The 26,076-nt window shown below is 40.6% G+C and overlaps 1 protein-coding gene across 4 annotated transcripts in view; it reads left to right on the top strand.

Moving 5' to 3' along the window:
• The window catches only part of LOC142058460 (contactin-6-like), an 84,049-nt gene that overhangs the window by 7,813 nt on the left and 50,160 nt on the right, over positions 1 to 26,076 (top strand). The window contains exons 2-4 of one of the 4 annotated variants that reach the window (XM_075095625.1): positions 9,140 to 9,235; positions 17,418 to 17,621; positions 19,253 to 19,355. In XM_075095625.1, the coding sequence (XP_074951726.1) occupies positions 9,140 to 9,235; positions 17,418 to 17,621; positions 19,253 to 19,355 (403 nt within the window). Of the gene's footprint in view, positions 1 to 9,139; positions 9,236 to 12,631; positions 12,639 to 17,417; positions 17,626 to 19,252; positions 19,356 to 26,076 lie in introns of all 4 variants that reach the window. The other 3 variants (XM_075095628.1, XM_075095626.1, XM_075095627.1) reach the window with 3 other exon arrangements.

The following is a 26,076-nucleotide window of genomic DNA, read 5'->3' as shown; positions in this document are numbered from 1 at the left end:
TGAAGGGGTTTTACTTTCTCCATCCTTCCCTAAAGGTTTGAGTCTGCTCTGTCTGCTAATGTCCACCAACACCAAATGCAGCCATGACCTCCCCGTCATTAAACGCACAAACCAGAGCCAATGGTAGCAACATCCCTTTTTTACGTAACATCGTAGCAGGCGGAGCAGCATCAGAACCCCAAGGTGGACTTTTCTCTCTCTCAAATGGTTTCAAACATCTCAGAGTACTTCACCACCATGTTCAAGGCCATGCTGTATCAGGACACTTTGTTAAATCTGGTTTATTCCATTAGGTTAGTTGCTTAAATTTTTATTATAAGAGGAGGCTCTCACTCCTCTTGTGTGGGGAATTATTTATCTGTGAAATGGAGACATACATTACAGAGATGTTGTAAGGAGCGTTACAGACAGTGAGCTAGTCAGATAAAGTATAATAGGGAATGTATAAGTATTTGAAGATTATCTTTTAGTTATATATTACTTACTATTCGGCAGTTCCTATAAAAGTGTTTATCCTAAATCAGCCCATTGCAAGCTGTATTGGAAAAGCAATATATGTGATTGAGATATGGTAGGTAACAAAGCATCTGCAGGTCCCAGAGCTGCTAGATTCTGATTGATAAAATTTAATATTTTTGAGGGATAAACCCAGTCTATATTTGTAGTCTGGGTGATTTTCTTTTTATCTGCTCTGCTTTCATTGCAGACAATATGACTTAGATTCCAATAAATTATTGAATGAAATATCTATAATGTCCACATGAGCTTCTTCATTCTTTGGTGTGACATAAAAAAGTTTCAGGTGGAGGCTTGCAAGGAAAAAAATTACCAAATTAAATCCTTCAGAATAAATGACCGGCTTTTTGAATAGAAATAATGAAATTGATTAGTTATTTTTGCAGTGAAGGTTGTCTAACACAAAGGTTTCAGGGTACAAGATAAACTCCCCTGTTCCATAGCTTATGTTGAAAAAAAGAAGAACGCTGTGTGTCGTTGGTACTTTCCACAGCATGAAGGCATAAGGCCACAGGGACAGCCTTTCTCAATCACCAGGCCACATCTGGTACAGAAGAATGCACCATGTTGTAAATATTTATTTCCTATTGCTACTGAAAGAACAACTAATAACATATAGTACACCTGAAATCCCACTTACAAGATTCACATTCAAAAATCCTTTACATCAGTCACATGGGTAGATCTTGACATTCCTGAGGGAAGGAAGACTTTGATGGCTTTGCAGCTGCAGTGACGAGGTAAAGCAGTGGTGTCTGGGGATAACCCAAGGTACTTCTGCAGGAAGTAGTTCTATACTGGATCGAGATCTCCAAAGGGCTGGGCAAGAATTTGGGAAGGGCTGACATATGCCTGGACATGCTTGTTGCACACTTCCAGCAGTCCATAAGAGCCCTCTCTTCCTTGCCATTTTTTTATTGTACATATTACGAGTGCAGATTATCATATTGTTGGTAGAGCCATTATAAAAAGTAGTTAATCGCCTGAAGTGGGACTGTGGGGTGTTTAACGAGAGGGGCCCAGCGGGACCCTGGATGATGGAGGCAAAAGGGGCTCTCTGCAGGACCTGGCGTATGGCTGCTCGCTGCCAACAAGGTCAAGGTCCAGGGGAAAAGGCAAGCTCATGAACCATCTCCACGCACCCTGGGAAACCAGGTCTCTCCAGGAGCAGGGGAAAATATAAATGAAAGCAGCCAGGTTTGGATAAGTGTTAACACCCCTGCCAAGATGTAGTTTGACACAGGGGGCCAGGGCCATCTTCGATATAAGTCAGTCAAATCAGTGTAGTTCTGGCAGGGATAAATCTGGCCCATGAGATCTAGGCTGGGGAGAGAAATCTGTTTTTAAGAGCACTCCAATCTGGAGAAAACTCATGCAGACGGCAAAGTGACTCTGCGATGACAGGTGACAAATGAACTCTGCTGTGACAAGTGAGAAAACTGTTCAGGAATATAAAATATTAAAAATATATTTCTTATGTCCCCCTCCCTTTGAGGGGGTCAGATCCTCAGATATGCTTCTGGCCTGCAGATAGGGTTTAGAGTAAGAGCCCTAAGGCTGCATCAACACTCACTGCTCAGTGCAAGTCCTGTGTTCGGCTCAGAAGAAAGCTTTAATGTTTTATGCTGCTAACTCCGTAAAAGGGGGAAAAAATAACAAAAAGCAGATGTAGACCAGCACTACAGCTTCACAGCATATGTTTCTTTGCTCTGGGTTTCTTGGTGCATGAACAAAAATCGAGTCAGCTAAGGATTTTTTCCCCCCCCCTCACTCTCCCAGTTTAATTTAATTGTGACCTTCCATTTTTTCCTCTAGAGAAGCCTGATATTACTTTGTAAAGGGCATTTTCACTCTTTAATTGAAAAAGACAATCAGGCTGTGGCAGAAATTATTGTTCCCCACCTTGAAAATTAGTGCCTGGCTTGGCTATTCATACCATTTAAGCTGAATTGAAGTCCTGGGGCCCATGTGCATCCTAATGTGTAAATTACAGGTCCTCTCCCCTTAGAAGCTCCAAAGCAATTTAACTAAATAAAGGAGCACTGATGAAGGTCCTTGGGTGATTATGCAGCTTTGGAGAAGGGCAAGACCCAGTGATTGTGCTTTTCCCTCTCAGTTTGGCAGGCTGCTCCACCAGGCAGAGGAGCAAGGGCTTTGGGGCGAGAGTGGCAGCAGGGCGTTCCTGTTGGCCTTGTTTTGGGGGGAAGGAGAGGGCAACTTTCTCTTTTAACCAGGGTTGGATGCAGTGTTCACCTCAGGTGGAAAAACTAGAAGAAAAGCGGGAATTAGAGTTGATTTTTAACCTGTCCTGGTGAAAGGAGACACTCGAGTGTTGCCCAGGCTTGTCCTGGCTGGAGCAGCTCCAAGTCCTACAGACCCTGGGATGTTACAACACTGACAAAGCAGAGGCTCACATGTACTTTAAATAGGGAAGGAGAAGAAGAACTTAGTAGGTGTTTAGTGGAAAACACGTGTGTTTAAAAATCAGGAAATGGGAAATGCTAAGCAGCTTTCAGACACCTTAATTAGAGATAACACAGCTCTTAATCTCAGAATTGAATTCATAGAAAATCAATTAGAACATTTAAAAAAATTGAGATTAGATGGTAAAAGGAAAAGATTAATGTATTGACACTATTATCAAGACAAAGGAACTGTCAGAAGGCTTGTTTAGCAAGTTTACCGCAGTTCTGAAAGCTGAAGAAAGTTTACTTTCCAGTGAAAGTTGTAGGAAATGAGATTAGCCATTCCTTTGGGAGGTATCTGGAGAAAGATAGATATTTCCATAACACACCCTATTGGTAGCCAAGCTGCAAGAGGTTGGTACTAGCCTCCTACAAGACAATGCTGTACAACAATACTGAGAAGCAAGAGGCATGGCTAGATGTGCAGGAGGTCTTGTGGAGCAGTCCGAACAGAGGACCACAGCCTTTTGGCAACGGGCACGGTCTGTGTCTAAAAGTGTTTCACGCAAACAAAAGTTTGGGACTTCTCATATGTGCAAGAACAAGGAACAAAAAACCAAAATCTGGCCAAGTATGGGTCCTCCCTGGATCCAAGATAATTTAAAAGATCCAATAAGTTCCAGTTTTCCTATCTGCAGCTATATCAAACCTGATTCCTCTGGATCAGACATTGAACTCAGACCCACGCTGACCAATGGGCCCCTTAATTCATCAGTCACAGCTGAAGGTGACTAATTGTCAGCTCTTAACACAAGTGTTAAAAATGCTTATAGCAAATCATAACTTCTTTTAAACTGCTGAGGTTGTAATTTTTATCCCATTTCCCTGTGAAAGAATTTCTATTGTGATACATCACATCCAGTATCACCGATCTTAATGCAATATATCATCGCCAATAAGAGAAACAGAAGAGAGTGAAACAGATGTGATATATCACAATTTGACACAGCCACATGAAAATGTGAAAAATGTTATTGATTTGTCCTCAGGAGCACAGCTAACTTGTAAAGTGCTCTTACTACTAATGCCTTAACATTCATTGTACATTTCAATAACAAGTAATTACAACTATAATATTTGGGATTATGTAATGACAAAACATTTATAAAAAATCAAAAGCTCAAGAAAGCGTGAAATTACATTAATTCAGATGAACTGTAGGTAATTATGCAAGGTGATAAATTGGACTTTCTCTGATTGTCTGTAACAATTTCATATATTAAAATGCCCCAGTTTTCCTTTTTGCTTGTCAGTAATGCAGAGGTGTCCTATGCTTGTTCTTAAAATGGACTGGTTTGGAAGTGCTACACCTACCCCTGAGCAGTTTAAGGAATATCAAACACACAATTAGGAGGTTGAAACGAATGAGTTGTTACTTGCGATTAGGTTTTTGTTCCCATCAGACATACTTATGAAGTAGTTCCCTAATCGCAGGAGAACTGACCATGTCTTCACACATTTTGTTGTGCAAGTTAAACCTACCACTCTAACACTTCTAAGGCAGTTTTATATTAAAAAACGCGCACAGATGTGTGGGTAACAGAGGTGGTGAGGAAATTAGGAGATATATTTTCATGATACGATCAAGAATTAGGTCAGTGCTGAGCTTTAAAACACTGAAGAAAAAAACACTCTTTAGCTGAAACTATTAACTAGGCTATTAATTAATACAAGTACTTAGGTAGGAAATATTTGTGTGTATCAGTTACATTTGTTCCTATCTCCATAAATCATCGCTGCAAGTAAACACCTCACCCACCATCGTGGGTTTCCTTGCCTTCTCTTGATGGCAGCTCTGTACTAAAGAAAGCTACACCAATGGTCATCCTCATCCAAAAACGCTGTTCTTCCCACCTTCTATTTTTATTGTAATTTAATATCTACCACAAAGACTTGCAGGGCATATCCTTTGCTGCCATAAATCAGCATAATTTCCTTGACCCCAAAGAGGTGCTATTGACTTTCACCAGCTGAAAAAAGCTCTGGCCCATTCTTCTTCCCCATTCCTCCTCAGAGTTGAAACCCTCCTTGACCTCACGTATCCCCACTTACATCAGAGAAACCCATGCCATTCTCTAATTTCGTTTCCGCAAAATGTCATGTTTTGCTTGCTCTGAGCACACACCTTTCTCACTTAGGTCTGCAAATGTTCCCAGCCCAAGATGACAACTTCTTGCCACACACAGCTGAGTCCATATATTTCCACTCTTCACTGTGAGGAATCACTTGTTCACCTGAGCATGTTGCTTAGCCTAAATGACCTCATTATCACATCCAGCTGATTAATTGTGCTATACAAATAGTAATCCGCCAACAAGCACAGGGCTGGCAAAAAGTTGGGTTTTTGTTAAAACTCACAGCTGAGAGCAATGCTGAGAGGGAGAGAGCTCATTTGTAAAGGGAGACAAATACAGACAAAGAAAGGAAGGAATTATGTAGGAACTAGGTGATAATTTATTTATAGATCTCTGCAGAAACACTGAAGTTAGCAAATATACCATCTGTTAAATAGTCATACTATTCCTAAGTGTATATTAGCAATCTAAATGTATGCCAAACACCTGATCTTAGTGATCTTATTTGATACTCTTTTTTTGACAAGCAACATTATGCTTTATTAGATTACGTCATGTTACATTATAAAGCCGTGCTAGGTAACGGTAACTGGGAGAACAGGGTGGTTGTGCTCTGTTGGTGTAAATGCCCGCTCAGGGCAAAGAAGTGGCCAGATTTTCAGAATAACAAGAGCAAAGTAGAATAGCTACATTTAAATTAACCTTCAGGGTTTTATTTTTAAAATATATATTTAACACATTTTAGATTGAAATTAATAATTGAAAATATACACAATCCCACGGGGGAGGGGGGAAATGGATGCAAAAACTTTTTGGGCAAAAAGACTGCTTCCGGCAAAAAGGAACATTATTTCTGATGGCCCACCTCATTCCTTTATCACCCTGGGCTACATAACAAAGACAAACAATTTTATAACTCATTATTGAATACCGTCTGAATGAGGTGTCATAATATTTCACAGGAGATGCTGCCTGCCTGGAGAAAGGGTCCAATAGAGATGACGACAGAAGTAAGACTGACTCCCCTATTGAGTTATTTTTACTCATTTTACTGTTTGGCTCTTTCAGGATTTTTTTTTAACATGCAATGATTCTTTATTGCAGAGCAAGACACTGAATAAGTTTATTTCATACAATTATCTATCAAAATCAACTTCAGACAGAGAGGAAAAAGATCATTTCTGTTTAGGGCCACTAAATTTTATGGGGGTGGGGGTTTCTAAAAGGCACAGCGTAATGACCCGAGAGTCAAGCACTGGAATGGGTTGTATAAAGGAAATCTCTATCCCTAGAGGCCTTTAAAAATGGGTTAAATGAGCGTCTGTTACAAAGGACATGGCGTTGTACCTGTTATGGGCCAGAGGAATATATTAAATGACAATTTTTGTGCCTCCATATCTACTTTTTTATACCTGTGGTTCACTAGTAAGTGCAATGGGATGAAAATCATCTCCCCAGCACTAGGAAGAGCTGAGCTGCTTTGTATAACTGAACTATAAACCTGCTATGAAAGAGCTGGGACTCTTGCATACAGATTTGGATACTCATTTTAAGGTTGAAAAGTGCAGAGTGAAAAGGCAAAGTCATTTTTTTCCCCCCTCATATAATCTAAAGGAGTCTTGCTAATTATTAAAAAAGTGGATCCCAGAAGAGATCTAGTACTACTGGTTTTTCAATATTTAAATCAGGGATACTTGTCCTGATTTTAATGGAGAAACACAGACAGGTGATACAGTTTCTAAAATTAGAGTAAAAGTGATACCATGACATATCATGTCATTAAACTAAAAATTGCTACTAGCAACTTATTACTTTCCAAAATCTATTCCAATTTCAGAGTAAAGTATTACATAGTTAATTCTGAATTGTCATGAAAACCTTTCCCTACTGCTGCACGGTGCTACTTTTTTTCCCCCTCCTTTCACAAGAGTGACATTTTGTTCTCGGCAGAAAAGTAGACCTGGCTATACCGTAGAGGAAAGCATTGGAAACCTCTAGTTATACTACATACCTTTGCTGTACAGCCCAAGAGTTCTGGGGGTTTTGTTTCTTTGGGGTTCGTTTTTTTTGTGTTTTATTTTTTGTTTGTTTGTTTTTTTAAACTCCATTTTTAAGTAGAAACTGTACAATCTGCATTGTGTTAGCAGCTCAAGGAAAGTGATAGGAATGGGATATGTGACCATTTTTGTTGCTGGCGCCTGAATCCTAAAAGATCTGGATGTTTTGCACCTTTCTAATCTTTTTTGTTTTTTTTTCTACTTAACAAAATAAATAGGAAAATTCAAGGGTCTTTTTTTCCCTCCATACAAAACTGCCCCTTCTCCCAGAGCAGACAAGCCTCGGGGCAGCCAACCCAAGCAAATCACCATCTAAACTCTTGACAGTTGACCCAGGGGCCACTTTTCCACACAAATATTTTCTGCTGGCCTTTTCCTTCTCGGAAAATGCTTAACCCACAGGAAAGAAAAAAAAAGGAGAAAGCTGATAAATTTTCTCAGACTGACTTTTCAGAACAGGTAAATAAATAAATCCACATATTCGGACCACTGGACCACTAAGTGCCTTCTAATTACAAATCCAAACTCCAGTTGGTCATATGACATCCATCCACTGTTTTCTTTTCCAATTAGTATTACAGGATGGAAGAAACCCAAGTAAAAAAATATTTCTCTTTTTTTGTTTGCCTTTCTTGTGTGGTTTTTTTTATTTTGTCCCTCCAGACTACCCAGACTGCAAGACAGATATCTAGCCAGCAGGCAATTAAAAGAACATCAGCGTTTAAAACCCTTTCCCAGTGTATTGACAGGTACTATCTATTGAGGTTTTGACAGCACAAGGAGGTGCTACAGCTGCCTAATTCAATTCAGTCACCTCTGAGTAGACAATGTCTTCATAGGAGACCAATATACAGGAGATGAAGAGGAGGAAAAGAAAAATTAACCATGTAAAGTTCAGCTAAGGGGGAGAAAATTGATATATTGACATAAATAGCTGAGCCTGTACAAGTAGTAATCGTTATTGCTTTGATCAACAAGAACTGTTTCTCTCTATTGAGCTCTGGATCAGGTAGTTGTTCAGCTGATGAAAAATGGAACAGTTGTTTGAAATAAGAATCTGCAGCAAGGTAAGCTGCAGATATCCGCTTTTAAGGGGAAGCTGATATTATTTATTATATAAAATCATATTCTGAATCTATTTTAAGCAATTGTTCCCCAAAGAACTCTGACAGAAGTAGTAAGTCTTCTCATTAGGGTGAGAACTGAATCAACAATAATCACTTTTTAAAGTACATCTATTGTGTCAGGTTTTGTAACTGAATTATTATTTGAAGGGGATGAGATTGATAAAAATACTTCCACATCTTGGTGAAATGCAAGAAAGTAAAAGAGATTGAGTATGATGTCAGACTCAGTAAAAAAATTAATTAATAGCCATAAAAGTCACCTGTGGGAGATAGACATGGTCATATGTTTATGCAGGAGTTTTCCCCAAACCACCACATGATTTCCTACTGGTAGTATCCTCTTTCTCCCCTCTTTTAAAAGCAGTGGCAAAGTTTGTTGAAGTCAATTAAAACATCGACTTACTGCAGCCAGCTTTAGGACAGAACAAAGTAAGAATACAACATACTTTTATTAACATTTAAACACACACTCTGTGAGAGTCCTGGTGATGATTAATTATCACTTGTATATATAGAAAAGCACAGCTGCTTTTTATTTCTATAAAGAAAAAACACAAAATGCTTTTTTCCTACTCATGCAGATTAAGAGGCTAATAAGTTCCAAAAAAAAGATGCTAGAAAAAGTCATAGAATAATATGCTAGCTTTGCAATTAGGAACCATAAATACAAACTCACAGGCTTAGAGTTTGTTTTATGAATAGGTATTTTATGATTGCCAAAGGACTAGGTTGGACAAACTCATTTTCTGTACAGTGGCAATTCACATACTGAGGTTATATTACGCTATTGAATATCTGAATATGTTCCTGAGTGACATAAGCATTGCATGGCTTGGGGTACAGTTAGGTATAAATCTGACAGATAATAACTGGGTCTTGTTTTCTCCTTCTCTCTCAAGATCTTGAAAACTTTGAAACAAAAACGAGAAGCACAGTGTCAGTCAGAGAAGGTCAAGGAGTGGTTCTGCTCTGTGGTCCTCCACCGCATTACGGAGGTATGATGAACAGCTCTACATCACGTGCATCCTAAACATCAGCTGCTACAGCTCAGAAGTCATCGTCTCTGCATCTCCCTGCCTGATTAGCACTGGAATTTATTTGTGCATAAAGTATATGGGTTTATAGAAAATTCAGATTTCATTTCTTTAAAGGACACTGGGGTTTGTGCTTTTTAGATGACTCTGGTCACTCCTGCTGAAAGTATGACACCACATCCACAGGCCCTGCAGTTTTCTGGGCGCTAGCACCAACATCCTGCTCTCAGCAACGTTGCTGCAATTCTTCTTAAAGAAACAGAGTTATAAGATAAATTCCCACGAGAAGGTAAAGAGCGATCTATAAAGAGGATGCAGTATATCAGAGATGTAGAGAAACCCATCAATCAGTTTAAAGCCTGCAAGTCTTGAACAGAGACGAAATGTCAGTTCACTTAGTGTTTACAGCCATATGAAAGAAGTATATAATCAAGGAAATGAAGTGAAACCTGGTCCTTTAGGGCAGAAAAGGCTTAAAAGAGTTCCTGAGATGTATCAGTGGGACAGACAGAGAGACAAAACATCCATCCTTGAGTCAGTAAGCTATTGTTTCCTTCTCACTGTAGGATAAAATTATGATTTGACAAATAGGAATGAGGAGAAGAAAACATTCAGAACAAATAAATAGTTAACAAGTGAGCTCACCCCAGATTAATTGAACAGAAAAAGTAGTATCCACAAACAAAGCCTTCGCCACAGTGTTTCTTAACCTGGAAATGTGAGCGGTTGACCAATAGGCCTGAAAAATATATTCTCTGAAATAACAAGTCTCTAGAGAACAGGAAGCGAGTTCTTTTGTCATCCATAAACATTGTATTTGTGATCTAAAATTACATGCCATGGGGATGAAGTACATGGTGGGAACTATGATAAGCTGTATATTATCTCAGGGTGCTTAGGAAGTTGCTTTTATTGAAAAGGATTGTATATTTATTTCTTCTTTAATTGAAACCCTTGCCTCTGACTGACAATACCTACAGGAGAAAGGATTACTAGCCTTGCAAGTGTTCTGTACAGTACTGTGTGACTGGAATTAGTTAGATATGAAGGCATTTGGAAAACATGCCATACCAGCAAAGAGTGGCCTTTCCTATACTATTAGCATAAGTAAGACAATACAAGCTGTATAACTCATCCTATACACTAAGAATCAAAACTGCTCTTAGAATGCAACTTAGTAGATACAGCCTATAACCAACGCAGACCTTCTGCTAGTATGAGCATTTGCAGTGAAACTGAAATTAATTGTTCAGGTAGAAAACACTGACTACACTCTGAAATAATTTATCTGTGTCTTTGAAAAGACCCAAGGGAGGCAGAGCAGATGGATACAGCCCTTCAGGCACTCCTTCCTATAGACCAGCTGCTTCTTTCCTCAGGATGAGTCACTTAACAGACCTGGCCCTACCCATATGTTACAGGGAGGGAAGAGGAGCACAGTCCTGGTGGTAACTGGTTTGTTTTCCTTTGACTTGAAGGAAAACTGAAAAACTCTGTACAACAGTTTTCCAAGCAGCTATCATCAATATAGTTATTTTGGAATAGGATGAGTAGCTAAAGCCTCCTGCCACCCTAGCAGGTCTGTATCTTCCTCTTCTAGCAATAGAAAAGACAAAGACAAGAGCTTAAGAAAGCAGTGAGTTTTTATTATTTATAGTTTCTTCACATTTAACATTGAGAACTACAAAGGGGTAGCTAAAATGAGAGTTCAAGAAATATTTTTTCCACCTACATTATCTAGAGAATTGGTTCACTTCTGTTTGTACCTCACACTAGAGACCAACATATTACCAAGCTTATCTAACCCTATACCCCAAAGAGTCTGGAGTGAGATTTTCTGCCAGGTTCACAGGAAAGCAAGCTCTGCAGTCATCATTTGATCACCCAGCTGTTGTCATATGCTGCTAATATCTTTCTACATTCAAAGTACTTAAAACATCTAAAGCTTAAGTCAAGGCAAACTTAGTTTTGTGACAAGAACAGCTATGCTACTGCTTGTTTTAGGTATGTGCTTATTAACTAAGAGTGTGTTGATGACCTATTTTTGTTTATACAAGAAAAATAAGTTATTTTATTCTAATAGGGTATAGAGAACATATTAGGCAGCTAAACTATAAGAAACAAGAAAAATTCAGAAGGGTTGCTCCAACAACTTCCACATCAGCTTTAGACCTTAAACTAACTCTCAGAGAACAAAATCCTTATAGAGTTGCTATCCTGAAACCTTTAACATTAAAGGAGAACCTACTCTGTGTTGCCACAAGCAAACATCAGTACTTTGAACAAAAATCAAAACAGAAAGAAAAAAAGGTCCACCTTTTAAACACAAATATATTAGACCAAGGCATTAAGACTTTAGTACAGTTAATGAATAAGAAATAACAGGTAGCTTTTAAGAAAAAAAAGGGGAAAACCTACCCCATACTACCTGACCCAGACCAAACCCTCCACTTCCTCCCCCAGCCTCTCCTTGCCTATTTATGCACCAGCTGCTCTCCAGCCTCAGCTGTTGTTATTTATGAGGCTCATTAACACACCTTATAAAGTTCAGCATGTGACTTTCTTCTGCTTGTTAGTGAGGCTCTGGAGTGCAGAGGTGAGAAAGTAAGCTGTATTTCTTTCTCTGAGAAGTGTCTCTTCTCTAGCTTGAGTTCATTAGGTGAGCTTTTTTTCCTTATGTAATCAACATATAGTAGTATTTTATTACCAAAAAATAGTGCTTTATATAGCAGTAGGAGGTAGAGGAAGGGAATTTGAAGAAGGCTTCATTTCTGTAGCTATAGATGGGCTTGACCTGCCTCTGATTAAGAAGCTGCTGCCTAAATGGTAATATTTGACACAAGGCTATGGGGTGGACTGTTATTAATTTATTTTCTTAAAAGCAAAGTCTGACGTAAGGTCTGTTTCCTTCAAGCTGGCTCCCTGCAGAGCTTTAAGGAAGTTCCTAATCTTGTTAGGAACAGCAGGACCACTCGTGCATTTGCATTTACTTGTGTGGAAGAGCTGCCAGGGTTTGAAGCTGGGATGCTGAGTCTGTAGGCTTTTCTCTATGCTGAGATTACTATACCAAGGCTACATTTAAAAAAAGGTAAAACAAAGCACTCTTAAGAAAATAAGAGCCCTGTGGACCTGCTTAGTGGGTGAATATGCCAAAGGGTGGGAAGGAGCTGCATATGAAAGCAGGAGATGGGAAACTTGGTATGTGGAGGAGGTGGGATGAGCAGTGCCGCCTTATGTAAAAGGGTCTTTGACTTCTGCCTCAGGTTGTTTCTGCATTTTTATATTAAACAATCTACTTGATAAAATGTGAAATCTTAAAAGGAAGGTTTGACGTGTATCTCCCTTTCTAAAGCTGAGTGCCTTAGTCATGAATTTAGAGTCCTTTTCTCTCTGCTCCTATTTCTCAATGCTCCCATGAATCTTTAATCCTTTCCTGTCAGCTCTGGCAGGAGAGGGAGAGTCTCTTTCCTGAGACCAGCCTGTAGCTGTTCTCCTGCAGAATGAGCAGTATTGATTTGAATTTGCCTGGGCTGAGGAAAGCACTGAAATGTTATATTCCCTAGACTAGTATATCAGGAGTGATTATCAGCTGCTCTTCTTTCCCAGCTGTGCTCTGAAAGAAAGTGCTCACAGCTGACAGGCACAGGCAATGCTCTCCTGCCTGGCCGAGCTCAGGATGTGCCTGCCAGGCAGTGCTTGGCTGGAAGGTGAGGTGGGGTTAACCTGCTTCTGGGGGCCTCTGGGATGAGGAGGGAGACTGACACCACATCGTCACCTGCCTTGGATTGGAAAAAAAAAATCCCCAAACACACCCTAGGACCGCAGCACTGATAAAATAGCTCATGCTCTGACATATGCATAATGATAGTCTACATTGCTGTAATTATCCCTCTACTGACATGTAGCTCCTTTGAAGTACAGGCAGTTCTGTGCTCTCCAAGGCATCTTCTTAGAGTCAATAACAGCATTGGGATCACTGTCTTCTGAGAGCAAACATAATTTTCCAGTGTTCAGTGCTCAAATATGTTAATTTGGGCTGAGACCAATCAGCTGTACATGTGAAAAGGGGTTGTAGTGTGATATTTATTGTGCCATAGCTAGGCAGAATTGAAAAAAAAACTAGTTACCTGAAGGTGATTAATGTTTTCGAAGCCTGTCTTAGAAAACAGCTTGGCACACAGGTCTTAAATTAAAAAATTGTGGGTAAAAATTATATGAATAATATTTTATTATTAGTTTTTGTGAGCTAAATCCTGAAACTTTCATAGTGCTCTGAATTTTATATTGCCATTATTTGTAGGTCAAGATCAGAGGGATTCTCTCTGGGCATAAAACTCCATAACGTTAGCAGAATGTTTTTGTAACCTAGGGGTAAATCATAGTATCTCTCTATCTGTCTTTGGAACAAGCTCAACTTTTGGTGTAAGCAATTTCCTTTAAAAGTTTATGGGGGGAAAAAACCCTCCACAACCATCTGGGACCAAAGTCTGCTTATTTGGTCCGTATCTAAAGCACCACTGAGTAAGAACTCACCTGAAATTACACACACGGTGGCACCCTGTGATCTGTGAACATTTCCCTGGAAGGGGTCCCCTCTCCTTGCTACCCCACTACATCGTTTTACCTCATGTGTTTGTTTTTCTAAAACATCACATATTAGCCATAGTGAAAAGAGCAATAAGAAAATTGGACTAATTCATCGGGTATAGAAAAGCCTCTATTCCCTTACTTCAAGCATGGTTGATTCATCTTCAACACCATGTGAAAAGTGGCTACTCCAGAGAGAAAGTTACAGCCAAACAGGTCTATGCACAAAGGAAAAAATGAAACCGAGAGAAAAAAGGCCACGAAAATCTTTGGTGTTGATAATGGCTAGGACGTGCATAAGACCTTTTGTGCTGAAGCCCTTTCATAGCGGTCTCTGAAATACAGTAATTCTGAGACTGTCACGGGTGTGTTGAAGTGTGATCCCAGCTGCTGTTTCAGAAACCCTGTGGTTAAATGGAAAACAACAAAAAAACTAAAAAAAAAATTGCAACTTTATTCTTCCATAAAATAGCTCGCAGCAGTAATTTTCAAGTTCATTTTAGCTAGACTTCATTAGCAGGTTACTATCTCTTTATAATTTCCCTTCTATGCCTCTAATACCTTCTGTTCAGAATTACCTTCAGCAGACTCTTCCCAGCTGCTGATTTACTCATGCAAATAAATGGAACCCTAAAAATGATGGCATGGGCCTTTCATCACTTTCTTTTGCTCATTCAGTGGGTCTGCTTCACATCAGATTTATTCAAAGTGACCCAAAATGGAAATGTTTAAGTAATGGTGGCTCCTTTTGTAACTCAGTGTTAGATTTTCTAGCCTGTTACATCTGTTGATGTTGTTGCTTAACTTTCTAAGAAAAGATATTGTGTAAGGGAGGTGCTGGTATTATGCCTTAGAAGAGAAAAAAGATTTGATCTCCATAGTTTGACTCCTTTCTCTTGAGATTTCAGCCAACTCCCATTGAAGTCAATTAAAATTAGGGTTTCTACGGAGTTTAGAGGAGTTGAATTAGGCTCTAGGCAAGTGTGGCCTGCGGATTGGTGACGACGAAACTTCAGTTAGAAGAGCGGTGTTTATATCCCTCGTACTGGGGGGGAGGGAATTAAATATGAAAAGGAGGAGCCTGCACTTGTTCCTGGTTAATGGGAAAATTCATCAATAGGCCCTAAGGCGGTGGAGTACAGACAAGGAGAGAGTAACAGAAACTTTGGAAAATGAAGTCAGCTGGAAACCCCTGAGAACTGAAATCGGGACAGACAAGATCTGGCTCTCTTTTATCGATTAATTAATTCACAGGCTGACCTCATGAAGCGTGTCTGTACAGCATAAAGTTTTTTTTAATGGATTTTGGTTAGGATTCCATACTCTCTCCTACACAGAAAATTTAGCTGCATCAGCAGGTCCTACAGCTGGAATTTGTTTTTTGATTGCGTGCCATAAGATGGTTTGAAGGTCCTTCACAGGCATCCCTTTGGTGTCTTAGCAGGTATGGTGGTGCCTTGTTAGAGTGGGCCAGTGCTTTCTTCAACCCTGTAATAGCCAGCCCCAGAATTGGACTTTGGGAAGGGAACTTTCGAACTGCTTTTTCCTACTTCTCTCGCTTTTTAAACGACCCCCAGTTTATCGTTAGATATGCTAACCTTTCATGAAAGTGTGTGTGCCCAGCTATCGGTGGTTCAACGTTTCAGAGCAGTTCTGCACGTCAGCCTGTATATGCCTTTGTGTAGGTCTGTGCGAGGAGGAAGGCGAGGGTCCCAGCTCTCACAAAAGGGACATCAGGGCACCAGCCCTCAGGTGTTCTCGTGGGATCTGAGGTTGCAGGTCCAGGCTATTTCTCCCACAAAACCCCAAAGTTTACAACGTACTGTTTAATCGAACATAAATACTGAAGATTTGCAGGGAAAATACTCTTCTTTGCAGTCCCCTAACTTGCAGGTTAGATCTTAAGAGGATCTCTTAACTTTTTAGAGAGGAAAAAATCAGTTGAAACCAGAGTTTTGCCCACAATAGTCACTTCGGTCTGTTTGTCCCGCCAGACCACGCTCATCAAACTTTACGCCTGGAACAGGAACACACTCTGTCTCTGGAAGGTGTATCAGGTCATGCTACATCACTTATATCTAGCTATAGGCTGATCCTCCTTGTGGAAGGACCCACCCATCTCCAGATATTCTTCTGTAAAGAAATGCTTTAACCAGGTACCTAAATGTATGTGGACATGCAAATGTGAAAACATGGGGCTTTTATCTTGTGTGTATGCACATGCATATGTACACGCATGTGTTGTATTACACGGTTTTAGGGGTTGTTGCATCTTCTAGGTTTACTCTACTTCAGGAAAAAAGTTTAGCATTAAGCTGTAGTAAAACAGAGCCTATTGCAGGATTAAGCCAAGTATAGAAAGTGTCATCGATTGCTCCCTGGAGATGCATCATTTCTAATGAGAGTCCTAAAATGTTAGAAGATGATAACATAAAACTCCGCAAAACTACTGGAGTTTGCAGACTTATTACCATACTGTACCCGTGTTGTAACTGAGGGGGGGAAAGAAACGTAAATAATCTTTTTCAAATGGGATTGTTGATGGGAGAAATGTGTAAAAATGAAGCTGTTGGCAGAACACTTAGCTTATGAATTATACATTTAATTAAGGAAAGCTAAACTGGTAGATTTTGAAACTTCTGATTTACTGTGTCCTATTAAAGACAGAATTTCAGTCCTGCTCCTGCTGTTGGGCGCCGGCAGCGACGCAGAGCAGCCGCAGCGCGGGGCTGGCAGGACACCTCGGGTGTACCCGCGCCGCATCGTGCCGCGTTGTAGGCGCCGAACCTGCTCGCTGCAGTACTGATGGCAGCGCAGCAAAGCCTGGCCACAAAGCCTTTCCAAAACGCAGGGTCCTTGGGTGGTGAGCTCACGTGGACGTCTGCCCTTCCAGGGTAGGCTAGTCAAATAAATTAGTTTTGAGTCGCCTAGACTATAGACATGCATTATTAAGGTATGCATGGAGAAACACTGTACGGAAAAAGATGGCAGAAAAGGGTTAGGAAGTCAGAATAGGACAGGAGGCATGGAGCAGATGTGAATATGGAAGATAAGGGGAAGGGTCAAGGGTGCAATAGGATCAAACATTAAATAATCTCCAAAATATTTGTGTGCAGCTGAGCTCTCCCTCTTCATGAGAGCTCATGGTAAAGCTCCATGTCACCAGTTTAGTTTTTCCATATTCAGAGTAAAGAAAGGAGCTGTAACACTGACCAGCAATTTGCTCTCTGGATGTTCAGAGGGAAAGTGTTATAAATAGAAATTATTTGCTAAAACAGCTTTCTCGTGGCATTGCAGCAGTGCCATTCCTACTTAAAAATAGGCTAAGCAAGAGAATGAAAAGTAGCAGGGGACGAAAACTTTTGTGACCTTCAGAAGTGGCTTGAAATGAGTTTAAAACTAAAGCAATGCTCACCTTGCCTTTGCTAATTTGTGCATCCCCAGGGGTTTGCCCTGTAAGGGACTCATTCTTTCAACTGGCAATATTGCGCTAAAGCACTAACGGGAAGCAGGTTATACTGGAAAGGATGCATGACCTATATCTGATGTCTTCTAGGTTTGTCCTATACATGGATCTTCAACGATAATACCTTATATGTTCAGGAAGATCGTCGCCGCTTTGTTTCACAAGAAACGGGGAATCTGTACATTGCCAAAGTAGAGCCATCGGATGTGGGCAATTACACCTGCGTTGTAACTAACCCTAAAGCAGAGCAAAGCGTGCAGGGGCCACCCACTCCTCTCACTCTCCGCAGCGATGGTAAGTTATCTGGGCTGCAGACGTGCAGCACTGGGCTGACTGGTCCGTCTCTGGTTACTGCACATCGATAGGGCTATACGTCCTCGTGGATGTAAAAGGCTCCCAGTACAAAGTTGTGCAGTGGGATGTGATCCCACAGTTTCTGCGGGATTGATATGAGATTTGAACTGTCAGGGCAGGGATGAGGAGATAAACATATGCAAAAAAAGCAGCGCTCAGTATTGTTGAAGAATAGCAAGACAATGTCGAATGATGTGTTCATATTTTTCATCTCATGGATGCCTGTGTTGAGGTTTAGATCTGGAAAAGCTTTGTAAATTTATAATCTAGGTATAACTCAAATATTAAATCTGAAAAGCTGTCTTAAAATACGTCATTGAGGTGAGAAACTGTCCTGCACATACACAAATACCTTTATGGCAACGCTTCTAATGAAATGTTCACAGCGAGAAATATATACCTGGGAAATCTCTACACAAAGTTTGTTTTGTAAGTTTGCTCACCTAGATTGCAATATACTTGCGCTGTTTGCAAAGCAGCGGCGGCACTCAGTGACACGTCTGTACGGAGTTAGGCTTCGAGGATGTATCAAAACTCAACTGTGCATTATAGGATAATACTTCCACTGTGAGACTGTGCCGCTTTGTGACATAAACAGGTCACCCGAAAAAAAGTTATAGTTCCGCAGCTCAGAAGTTAATAATTTGGTACAAACTATGATTGTAAACACTTAAGGTCTTTTCTCGCTATTTTTCTGCCTTTTCATCACTCAATTGCTTTTCTCAGAAGCATTTGATCAGTCTCTTTATTTTCTCCCGTTCACCTTGGTTTGGGTCCTAAACAGGCAGCGGGGCAAATTGTATGTGTAATACTGGCCAGATCCCTGTTAAATATAAAATAAGAATCGGCTCGTTTTCAGTGTGGGATCTGGGCAAAGACACTATGTGCTGGAAAATATCGGATTCATATTCGTCGTTACCATCGCAATGAGTTACACTGAAAGATGCTTGTTTAAGTTGTTCAGCTAAAAATTTAGTTTGCTAAAGCAATCCCAAACCTGCTGCAAAATCAAATGCCCTAAACTGATACTGGTTTGTCTGTGGTTTGTCAGATGTTCAGCCAGATTTTCAAATGTGATAATTACACCAGCCTTTCTCAAGTCTGGAGCTCCCATTTGGGTGTTTTAAAGAAGTTTTAAGTGTTTTACGAGTATTTTGGACACAGAATTCCATCACTCTCTCTTGCACCCAGAGTTTATCCGGTGTCCTGGGAAGTGACCAGTGTTAAAGGCATTGCTTGTTGACACCCCTTCACAAGAGGTGTGAGCTCTAAGTTATCTCTGTAACCATAATGCACAAGCAGAACATACTTGTACGTGTAGAGCTTGTGTGAAGTCACGCTCCTCCACTCTCAGATGCACAGACCTTACAAATTTCACAGAAGCTTTCAGCGTAGGACTGAGTTTCACCCAGCAGGCTAAGCCCACTCCATAGACATCGCGTGTTGATTGCCACGGGTGGAACATAAGGCTCTAAGATTATTAACGCCGTCCTTTCTTTTACACTGAAATTCTGTTGTACTAGACAGGTCTGAGGCTCAACTGGAGTGCTAGCTGTTTTGATGTTCAACAGGTGTGATGGGGGAGTATGAACCAAAGATTGAAGTACGTTTTCCAGAAACAACATATGCTGCGAAGGGCTCATCTGTTAAACTGGAATGCTTTGCCCTTGGAAAGTAAGAATTTTGGGTTTTATTAAAATGTGGGTTCTAACACTGTTCTACAGTGAGAAACAATGGTTCTTTCTAATTTGCGTCGTAGAATTTTTTTGGTCAGAAAGTAAATTTATAAACCTTACTTTTTTAACCTTATCTTGATTTGATTGTCCCTGTGCAATGTGTTCACAAGGAAATAAGAAAACAATACCATGACTGAGGCTCACTTGGTTGTAGCTGGGAGGCAGGGAACCAGAACAAAGCCTGTATTCCCTGAGAGTTTTACTCTGGGGTGAGACCTTACTTCAGGTTACAGCACTCAGTGCTGTAACTGCAAATTCACATCCAATCTGCATCAGAACAGGAGTATTTTTCTGCATGGCATCGTTATTAAGAATGAAACCTGGGGAAACACGCTGTGTTTGAAGACTGCCTAGGATGGATCTAACAGATTCCCACGGCTCTCAGCACCTGCTTCTCGAAAGTGGTGCTGAGGAGCCCTGGGAAGCCCTAGCAGTCACCCTTCCTGCTAAAATCTACAGATTTATTAGGCTTGCAGTCAGCTGCATTTTTCCTGGGCTGCTTACACTGTTGTATTCATTTGCAGAAGTAGTAGTGCGTTCAAACAGCAAGGGGTGCTCTGTATTCAAAGAGCAGATGGTTAACTGAACAAGTGTAACCAGCCTACGAAAACTAGTCCTTCCAATGAGCACCCGTTTTCCCTGGAAAAGCTAAAATAACCTTAGATTGTTGACCTCTATTTAGTTTAAGTTCACTTTGGCAACCCGTTTTAAGGCTGTAAGCTTTTAAAGTGTTTAGAGCTTTCCCAGAGGTTAAAAGCCTGACTTGCAGACAACACAAATTAATCAAATGTTCCTCTGGAACCTACGCTGAGAAGTAGAAAAATAAAGCAAATAAAAAGTTAATAAGATGGGAAATGACCTTCCCTTTCAGATGAGATTTTTATATAAGCTAATCTTGGGGCTTATTTTTGTTTAAGGGTGAAGAATATTTCTACAGAGCCGTATTCAGAGGCATATACATTTTTTTTTTTGGCCCAAAACAAGTACCAGACTGGAACACTCCTGCTAAAGCTGACTTTCCTTTCCAAATACTGTCAAGCTACTTCTCTTTAAATACCTCCTTAATTGTGTATGAGTCAGTGCAGGCTTTACATATCAAGTTGTCATTTCATATTTCCATCTGTTGCATGGAAAGCATTTAACAATGATACACTGACTGCATGAAAGCGTTTCAAAAACAGAGTAAGCGATGTACAAAACAGTGCCTTCTTACCGAAGGGGTAAGGATGGGTCATGTTAATGTGGCACACGGGCTTTGCCATTTTAAAAACACCTTAAGGAGAGGAAAAAAAGAGTGGACTGAAAGGGCACATGGATAATGAAATCCTTCAGCGAGCACAGTACCTTCTATGCTGTGCTTAGGAAATGGAATGGCTGAGAGGGTTAATGAAGCTTTAATGTACATTTCAGCCGCAGCCCTATATATGAAGAAGAAAATCAGTGCTGCTATACTTCCCTGGAGTTATACTGAGTAAATACCAATGATCCATGGGCAGAAATCCTTTCTTCACAACTGTTTTTTATCGCACCAGTAATGGACATCTAGTTCAGTGTATGTATTTGAGAGGTGCCGTTTGTGAGTAAAGCCTCTTTAGTAGCGTGGCTAGAGAATTTCTCTTCTCTAGGTTTTTTTTCAATAGGTTCAATGTCTCAGACAGAACCGCACTCTTTTCAGTCCACTTTTTTTCCTCTCTGAACAGAGCTTTGAACCACGTTCTCGCTAACATGTCAATCAGTGAAAAAGTTTTATTTCAGAGCTGGCATTTGTATGTGAATAAAGAAAGAGAAACAGATCGCGGGTGAAATACTCTTAACTTATTAGATAAGGCCAGATTTCTAAAGGTATGTAAGTGATTAGTGGTATTGTTAAAAGCTTGAAGTTTTCTACCTCCAGCTGTTTACAATTGTAGTGAGGCACATATAAATGCAGCAGTGTGGCCATCTGCACCTTTAGATGCCTAAATTCCACTAAAACACTAGCCCCTACTATTGTCTGTTTATGTTAAAATCAATTCAGCTCAACATTTGTTGAGCTATTTCTCTGATCTGCCACAAGCGCTAATGGTTATTATCTCTCTTGGATTTCAGAACTGCTTTCCCATTATCCATAATTTTCTATATTCATACTGTTAGTCCACTGGTTCAGACAATGCTGTCAACTGCTACTACCTCTGTGCTATGAATAACAGAAATCTTTCACATCTAAGGTAGTTTATAGGCAACCTGCTGTGGTTTTGGTCTCCAGAAGTCTTAAATGAAAGTACTTTCATGGTATTTAGACAAATAGCGTCTCTTTTCTATAGGAAACAGCAAATCGTACCTATTGGACCTTGCTCAAAAAACACTTCCACATTTAAAATGCAAATACCAGAGGCCAGACTTATGGTTGAGTTTTAAGATGCCTTTTTACCTGGGGGTAAATGCAAGTACCAGAGGCCAGACTTATGGTTGAGTTTTAAGATGCCTTTTTACCTGGGGGAACTCAAAGCCACCTAACTAGATACTCCTTCAGCCAGGCTGTGGGACACCCAGAGGTAGGTGTATTCCACATACCTCTGTTGCAAAGCTCTCTTTTTGCATTTTATATGAAAATATTGTGACTGACTCTCACAAATGGTCTTCTAGCCCAGTCATGCTTGTTTTGAGGAAAATAAATATGGGGGGGGGTGTTGTGGTTTAACCCCAGGAGGCAACTCAGCCCCACAGAGCTGCTCGCTCACTCCCCCCGGTGGGATGGGGGAGAGAATGAGAAGAGTAAAAGTGAGAAGAGTCATGGGCTGAGATAAAGACCGTTCAATAGGAGAAGCAAAAGCCGCGCACAAGCAAAGCAGAGCAAGGGATTCACTCCCTCCCTCCCACGGGCAGGGGGTGCTCAGCCAGCCCCAGGACAGCAGGGCTCCATCACGCCTAACGGTGACTGGGGAGAACAAACACCATCGCTCTCGATGTCCCCCCTTCCTCCTTCCCCCAGCTCTATGTGCTGAGCGTGTCACCATACGGTGTGGGACAGCCCTGGGGTCAGTTGGGGTCACTGTCGCAGCCATGTCCCCTCCCAGCCCCTGGTGCCCCCCCAGCCCCTCGCGGGTGGGGTGGGGTGAGGGGCAGGAAAGGCTGTGACTCCGTGTAAGCCCTGCTCAGCAGGAACTGAAACACCCCTGGGGTATCGACACTGTTTCAGCACAATCCAAAACAGCCCCACACTAGCTGCTGAGAGGGAAATAAACTCTCTCCCAGCCAAAACCAGTACAGGGGGTCAAAGAGTCAGTATTTATTCCTGGGAAGAGGGTCTGGAGGGATGGGTCCCAAATGGACAACAGCTTTTGGGCCAGCTCTTGCCTGTGAATCCTGTTTTGCAGAACAAAGGCCATGAATAGTTGAGAAGTTTTTGAGTAGTAAATTAGCCCTCAATGTGATGGAAATACAGGTGGGCAAAAAGGAATGTCAGTAGCATGCAACTATCTGATGATTGGCATGGGGTATCTAAACAGGCAAAAAATGTACATTATACTTCATTCTTTAAAAGAGGGAAAACCGAAATATGAAATAGTAGCTTGACTATTTCAAATACTGAAGCCTGTGGCAATTTAATAGAAGATATGAAACTTTGTGTTCTGTACTAATATTCATTATTTTGACAGTGTTTAATACTTTGCTAGTATTAAAAGTCACGTTTTGGATCAAGCTATATTAATCATGCCATAGATCTAAAGTATTGTTCACTATGTCTTTGGGGGGATTGAGCACCATGGAAAGAGTTACATTCAGTTGGGTTACTGTGCTTCTTTCTCTAGATTTCTTCCAAAATAACTCTTTTCTGTTGCACAAATAAGAATAGTTTCTGGAATGAAAATAAGCAAAGTCGTTTCCAAGCCTGGTGCATACATTTATTAAAGTCTATCTGTGTTTTCCATTTTACTCCATTCTCTTCTCAAAGATAGGGAAATAATCTGTTCAGAATCCCTGCAGATGGGCCATTGCCAGCTGAGGTTGTAAAAAGCATATGTGAATAATATAAAACAGGATTTCTTTCAACCCAGAATATTGATTTTTTTTTTTCATGGGAAGACCCCCACATACTCCTATAAATGTATTCAGGGAAGGGTTCTTCTAGAGGCTGTTAGTATGAGTAGATAATCACACGTCTACAAGTGAGTTCCAAATAACAATCTTTACTAAACTTACATAAAAATACCAGGCTTCACTTCTTCATTAGATGGCTATTCTAGTATATTCTCAAGGAGTTTAAGTAGGAGGCTGTGAAAGGATCAATTACAGGATTCTAAAATCATATACATATATATATATATATGACTGAGTCCTGCCACCACAAGTGAAGTTTGCTTTTTCCAGCCCACATTCCTGATAGAGCTAATACCTTCAGGTTTGTACTTTGAGGGATGAGCAAGCAGCTGTGGAAGATCCTTTCTTGCACAGTTAGGGTGAGTGGCTTGTGACCACAGGAGAATGAGATGAAATATCAGGTTTCAGAAGACTCTGCCTCTTTGCTGTTTCCTGAGTAATATATCAGGATGATTAGAAGCCTGAGTGCTTTAATTATCGTGCCCCTTGGATCCTAGTTCTTCCTTGTGTCAGCAGTTGATGCAGACATGATAGCAGCTTTCAAACCTCACCTTTGTCTCATCTGTTTAACTGGGCACGGTCTTCGTTATCGAAGCTGGAGATTTAATTTTATTGTGAAGTGTCCTCAGACGCGTAGGACAAAAGATGAGGCGTTGATGCAATGCATCATGTGGCTGCCGAGTCTTTGCTGCAAAAAGGTGGAACCTTCATCTTGGTGCGGGCAGTAATGCTGCAGACAAATTAATTTCGTGTTCAGTGTGACAAGAGTTGTCACAAACCAAAAATATTTTCCATCGCCTTTTCTTTCTGAGTTAGTAACTTATGGCTTTGTGATTCTGCTGCCTGTATGGGAGTATATAAATTAAATTAGTACTCCTAGTACTCTGAAGGTTTCAAATAAACTACAGATTTATGCACAAAGACACTGTCATATTTATGCACTGTTTTCTTACTCAGGTGAAAGGAAGACTTTGTCTATGAAGCGTAATAAATTTGAAAAGTGTACTTATTGGTTTTTTACATATTCCAAAACTTTTTAGCTGCAAGCAGTATCTGTTTTAATCTGGTTATCGGTAGCAACTAAATGAAGACGACGACTCGCCCATTGCAGGACCACCCCAAATCTGCATGGGAAGGTACTGGCCTGTGTAGCAATATCAGATACTGGCCTGCAATAGAATACGATTATGCCACATAATCCTACAAATTCATAAGGCTATATTTGTTAAACTAGGCTTTGTATACACTTATGTTATACCTAAAGGACAGTTTCATTTAAAGCATCAACTTGTAAAATAGATAACTTGTTACAAAAAGCAATTTAACTGAAGTAAATTTTAAATTCAAATTCAGGGTCTTTTTTACCTTGAAAGGTTTCATATGGCCTGTAGTAATCGTTGCTGTTAAGCAATTTGGTTATAAAAATGTAAACTAACATGAGAAGAAGGTGAAACCAGGAAAAAACCACCATTTTCTGCAAAATACGGTAACTGAAATGCTGGAAAGCCTGTGATAATGAGGTGTCAGCAAAGGCACCGAAGAAATGCACAACTTCTCAAGCTGCTGCGGTAACGAAGGTCCTTCCTGTGGCTGATGGCCCATGGCTGAGCGATGCATCCTCCCGCAGTCTGCTCGTTTAACCTGTGGCTCAGGCTGACGAGGAGCTGCTGTCCTGATGAATGAATTCCCTCTGCTGATAAAACTAGGCCACTCGGTGCAAGGCTCCCTGGCAGGAGAACAAAGTGCTGTTAAGTATTTATTGCAATTCTGCATTTAAACACAGCAAAGTTGATGAACCAAACTCTGAGGTTTTCATGCCATCCTGCTACGGTTAACATCGGAGGGAGCGCATTTCAAAAACCCTTGTGTGTGGCCAAAAATGAGGCGAGTTTGCCCTGAAACATCCCCAAGGATGTCATTATAAGTATGTGGTGTGGGTAAGGAAAACAGGACAGCATCTTCAGCTCAAACCTTGGTAAACTTGACTTGACAAGTTGACAGAAGGGGCCTTTTTCCACAGAGCCCTGCCTCTGGCCTTGGTGTCAGCGCAGACTTTCCTTATTCATGAATAGTCAGTACTAAGAGAAAACAAATGGCTAATACAATAGGAAATATTTAGATGAAGCATTTTCAGGTAGTGGAGCATGAATGAATGCATCTAATTTTTGTTTTTCTTCTCCCATATGGCGGTTAGTTTCTTTTAATCTGTTTAAAAAAAGAAAATGCAGAAGAGATGCCTTTAAAGTAGGTAGTTAAATGCTTCTGGCATTCAGCACACTGCATGCTTCTGTTATGCAGTAGCTATTCACCCACTGTTTAATATGCAATAGAATTTTAGAAGCCAGCCATGCTCTCCTTCGTGTCGTCAGCAGTCTGTATCAATCTACCCCAAGACTGCAAAATACCTCCCGTTGTTTCCCTAGTTAGAGCAAGGGAATTGTGGGACAGACTTATTCTGCATGAGAGCTGCATTTCTTTTAAAATAATTAAAAAGTAACCTGGTTTCCAGGAGTTCTGCATGAATAATGTCATGCAAAGTTTGTGGAAGAGACAGCGCCTTTTAACAGACCAACCAGTGT

Source organism: Phalacrocorax aristotelis, chromosome 6 (genome assembly GCF_949628215.1).
Source record: "Phalacrocorax aristotelis chromosome 6, bGulAri2.1, whole genome shotgun sequence".
Classification (NCBI taxonomy): Eukaryota; Metazoa; Chordata; class Aves; order Suliformes; family Phalacrocoracidae; genus Phalacrocorax; species Phalacrocorax aristotelis.
Note: the sequence above shows the minus strand (reverse complement) of the source record. Positions and strands in the feature narration are given on the sequence as shown.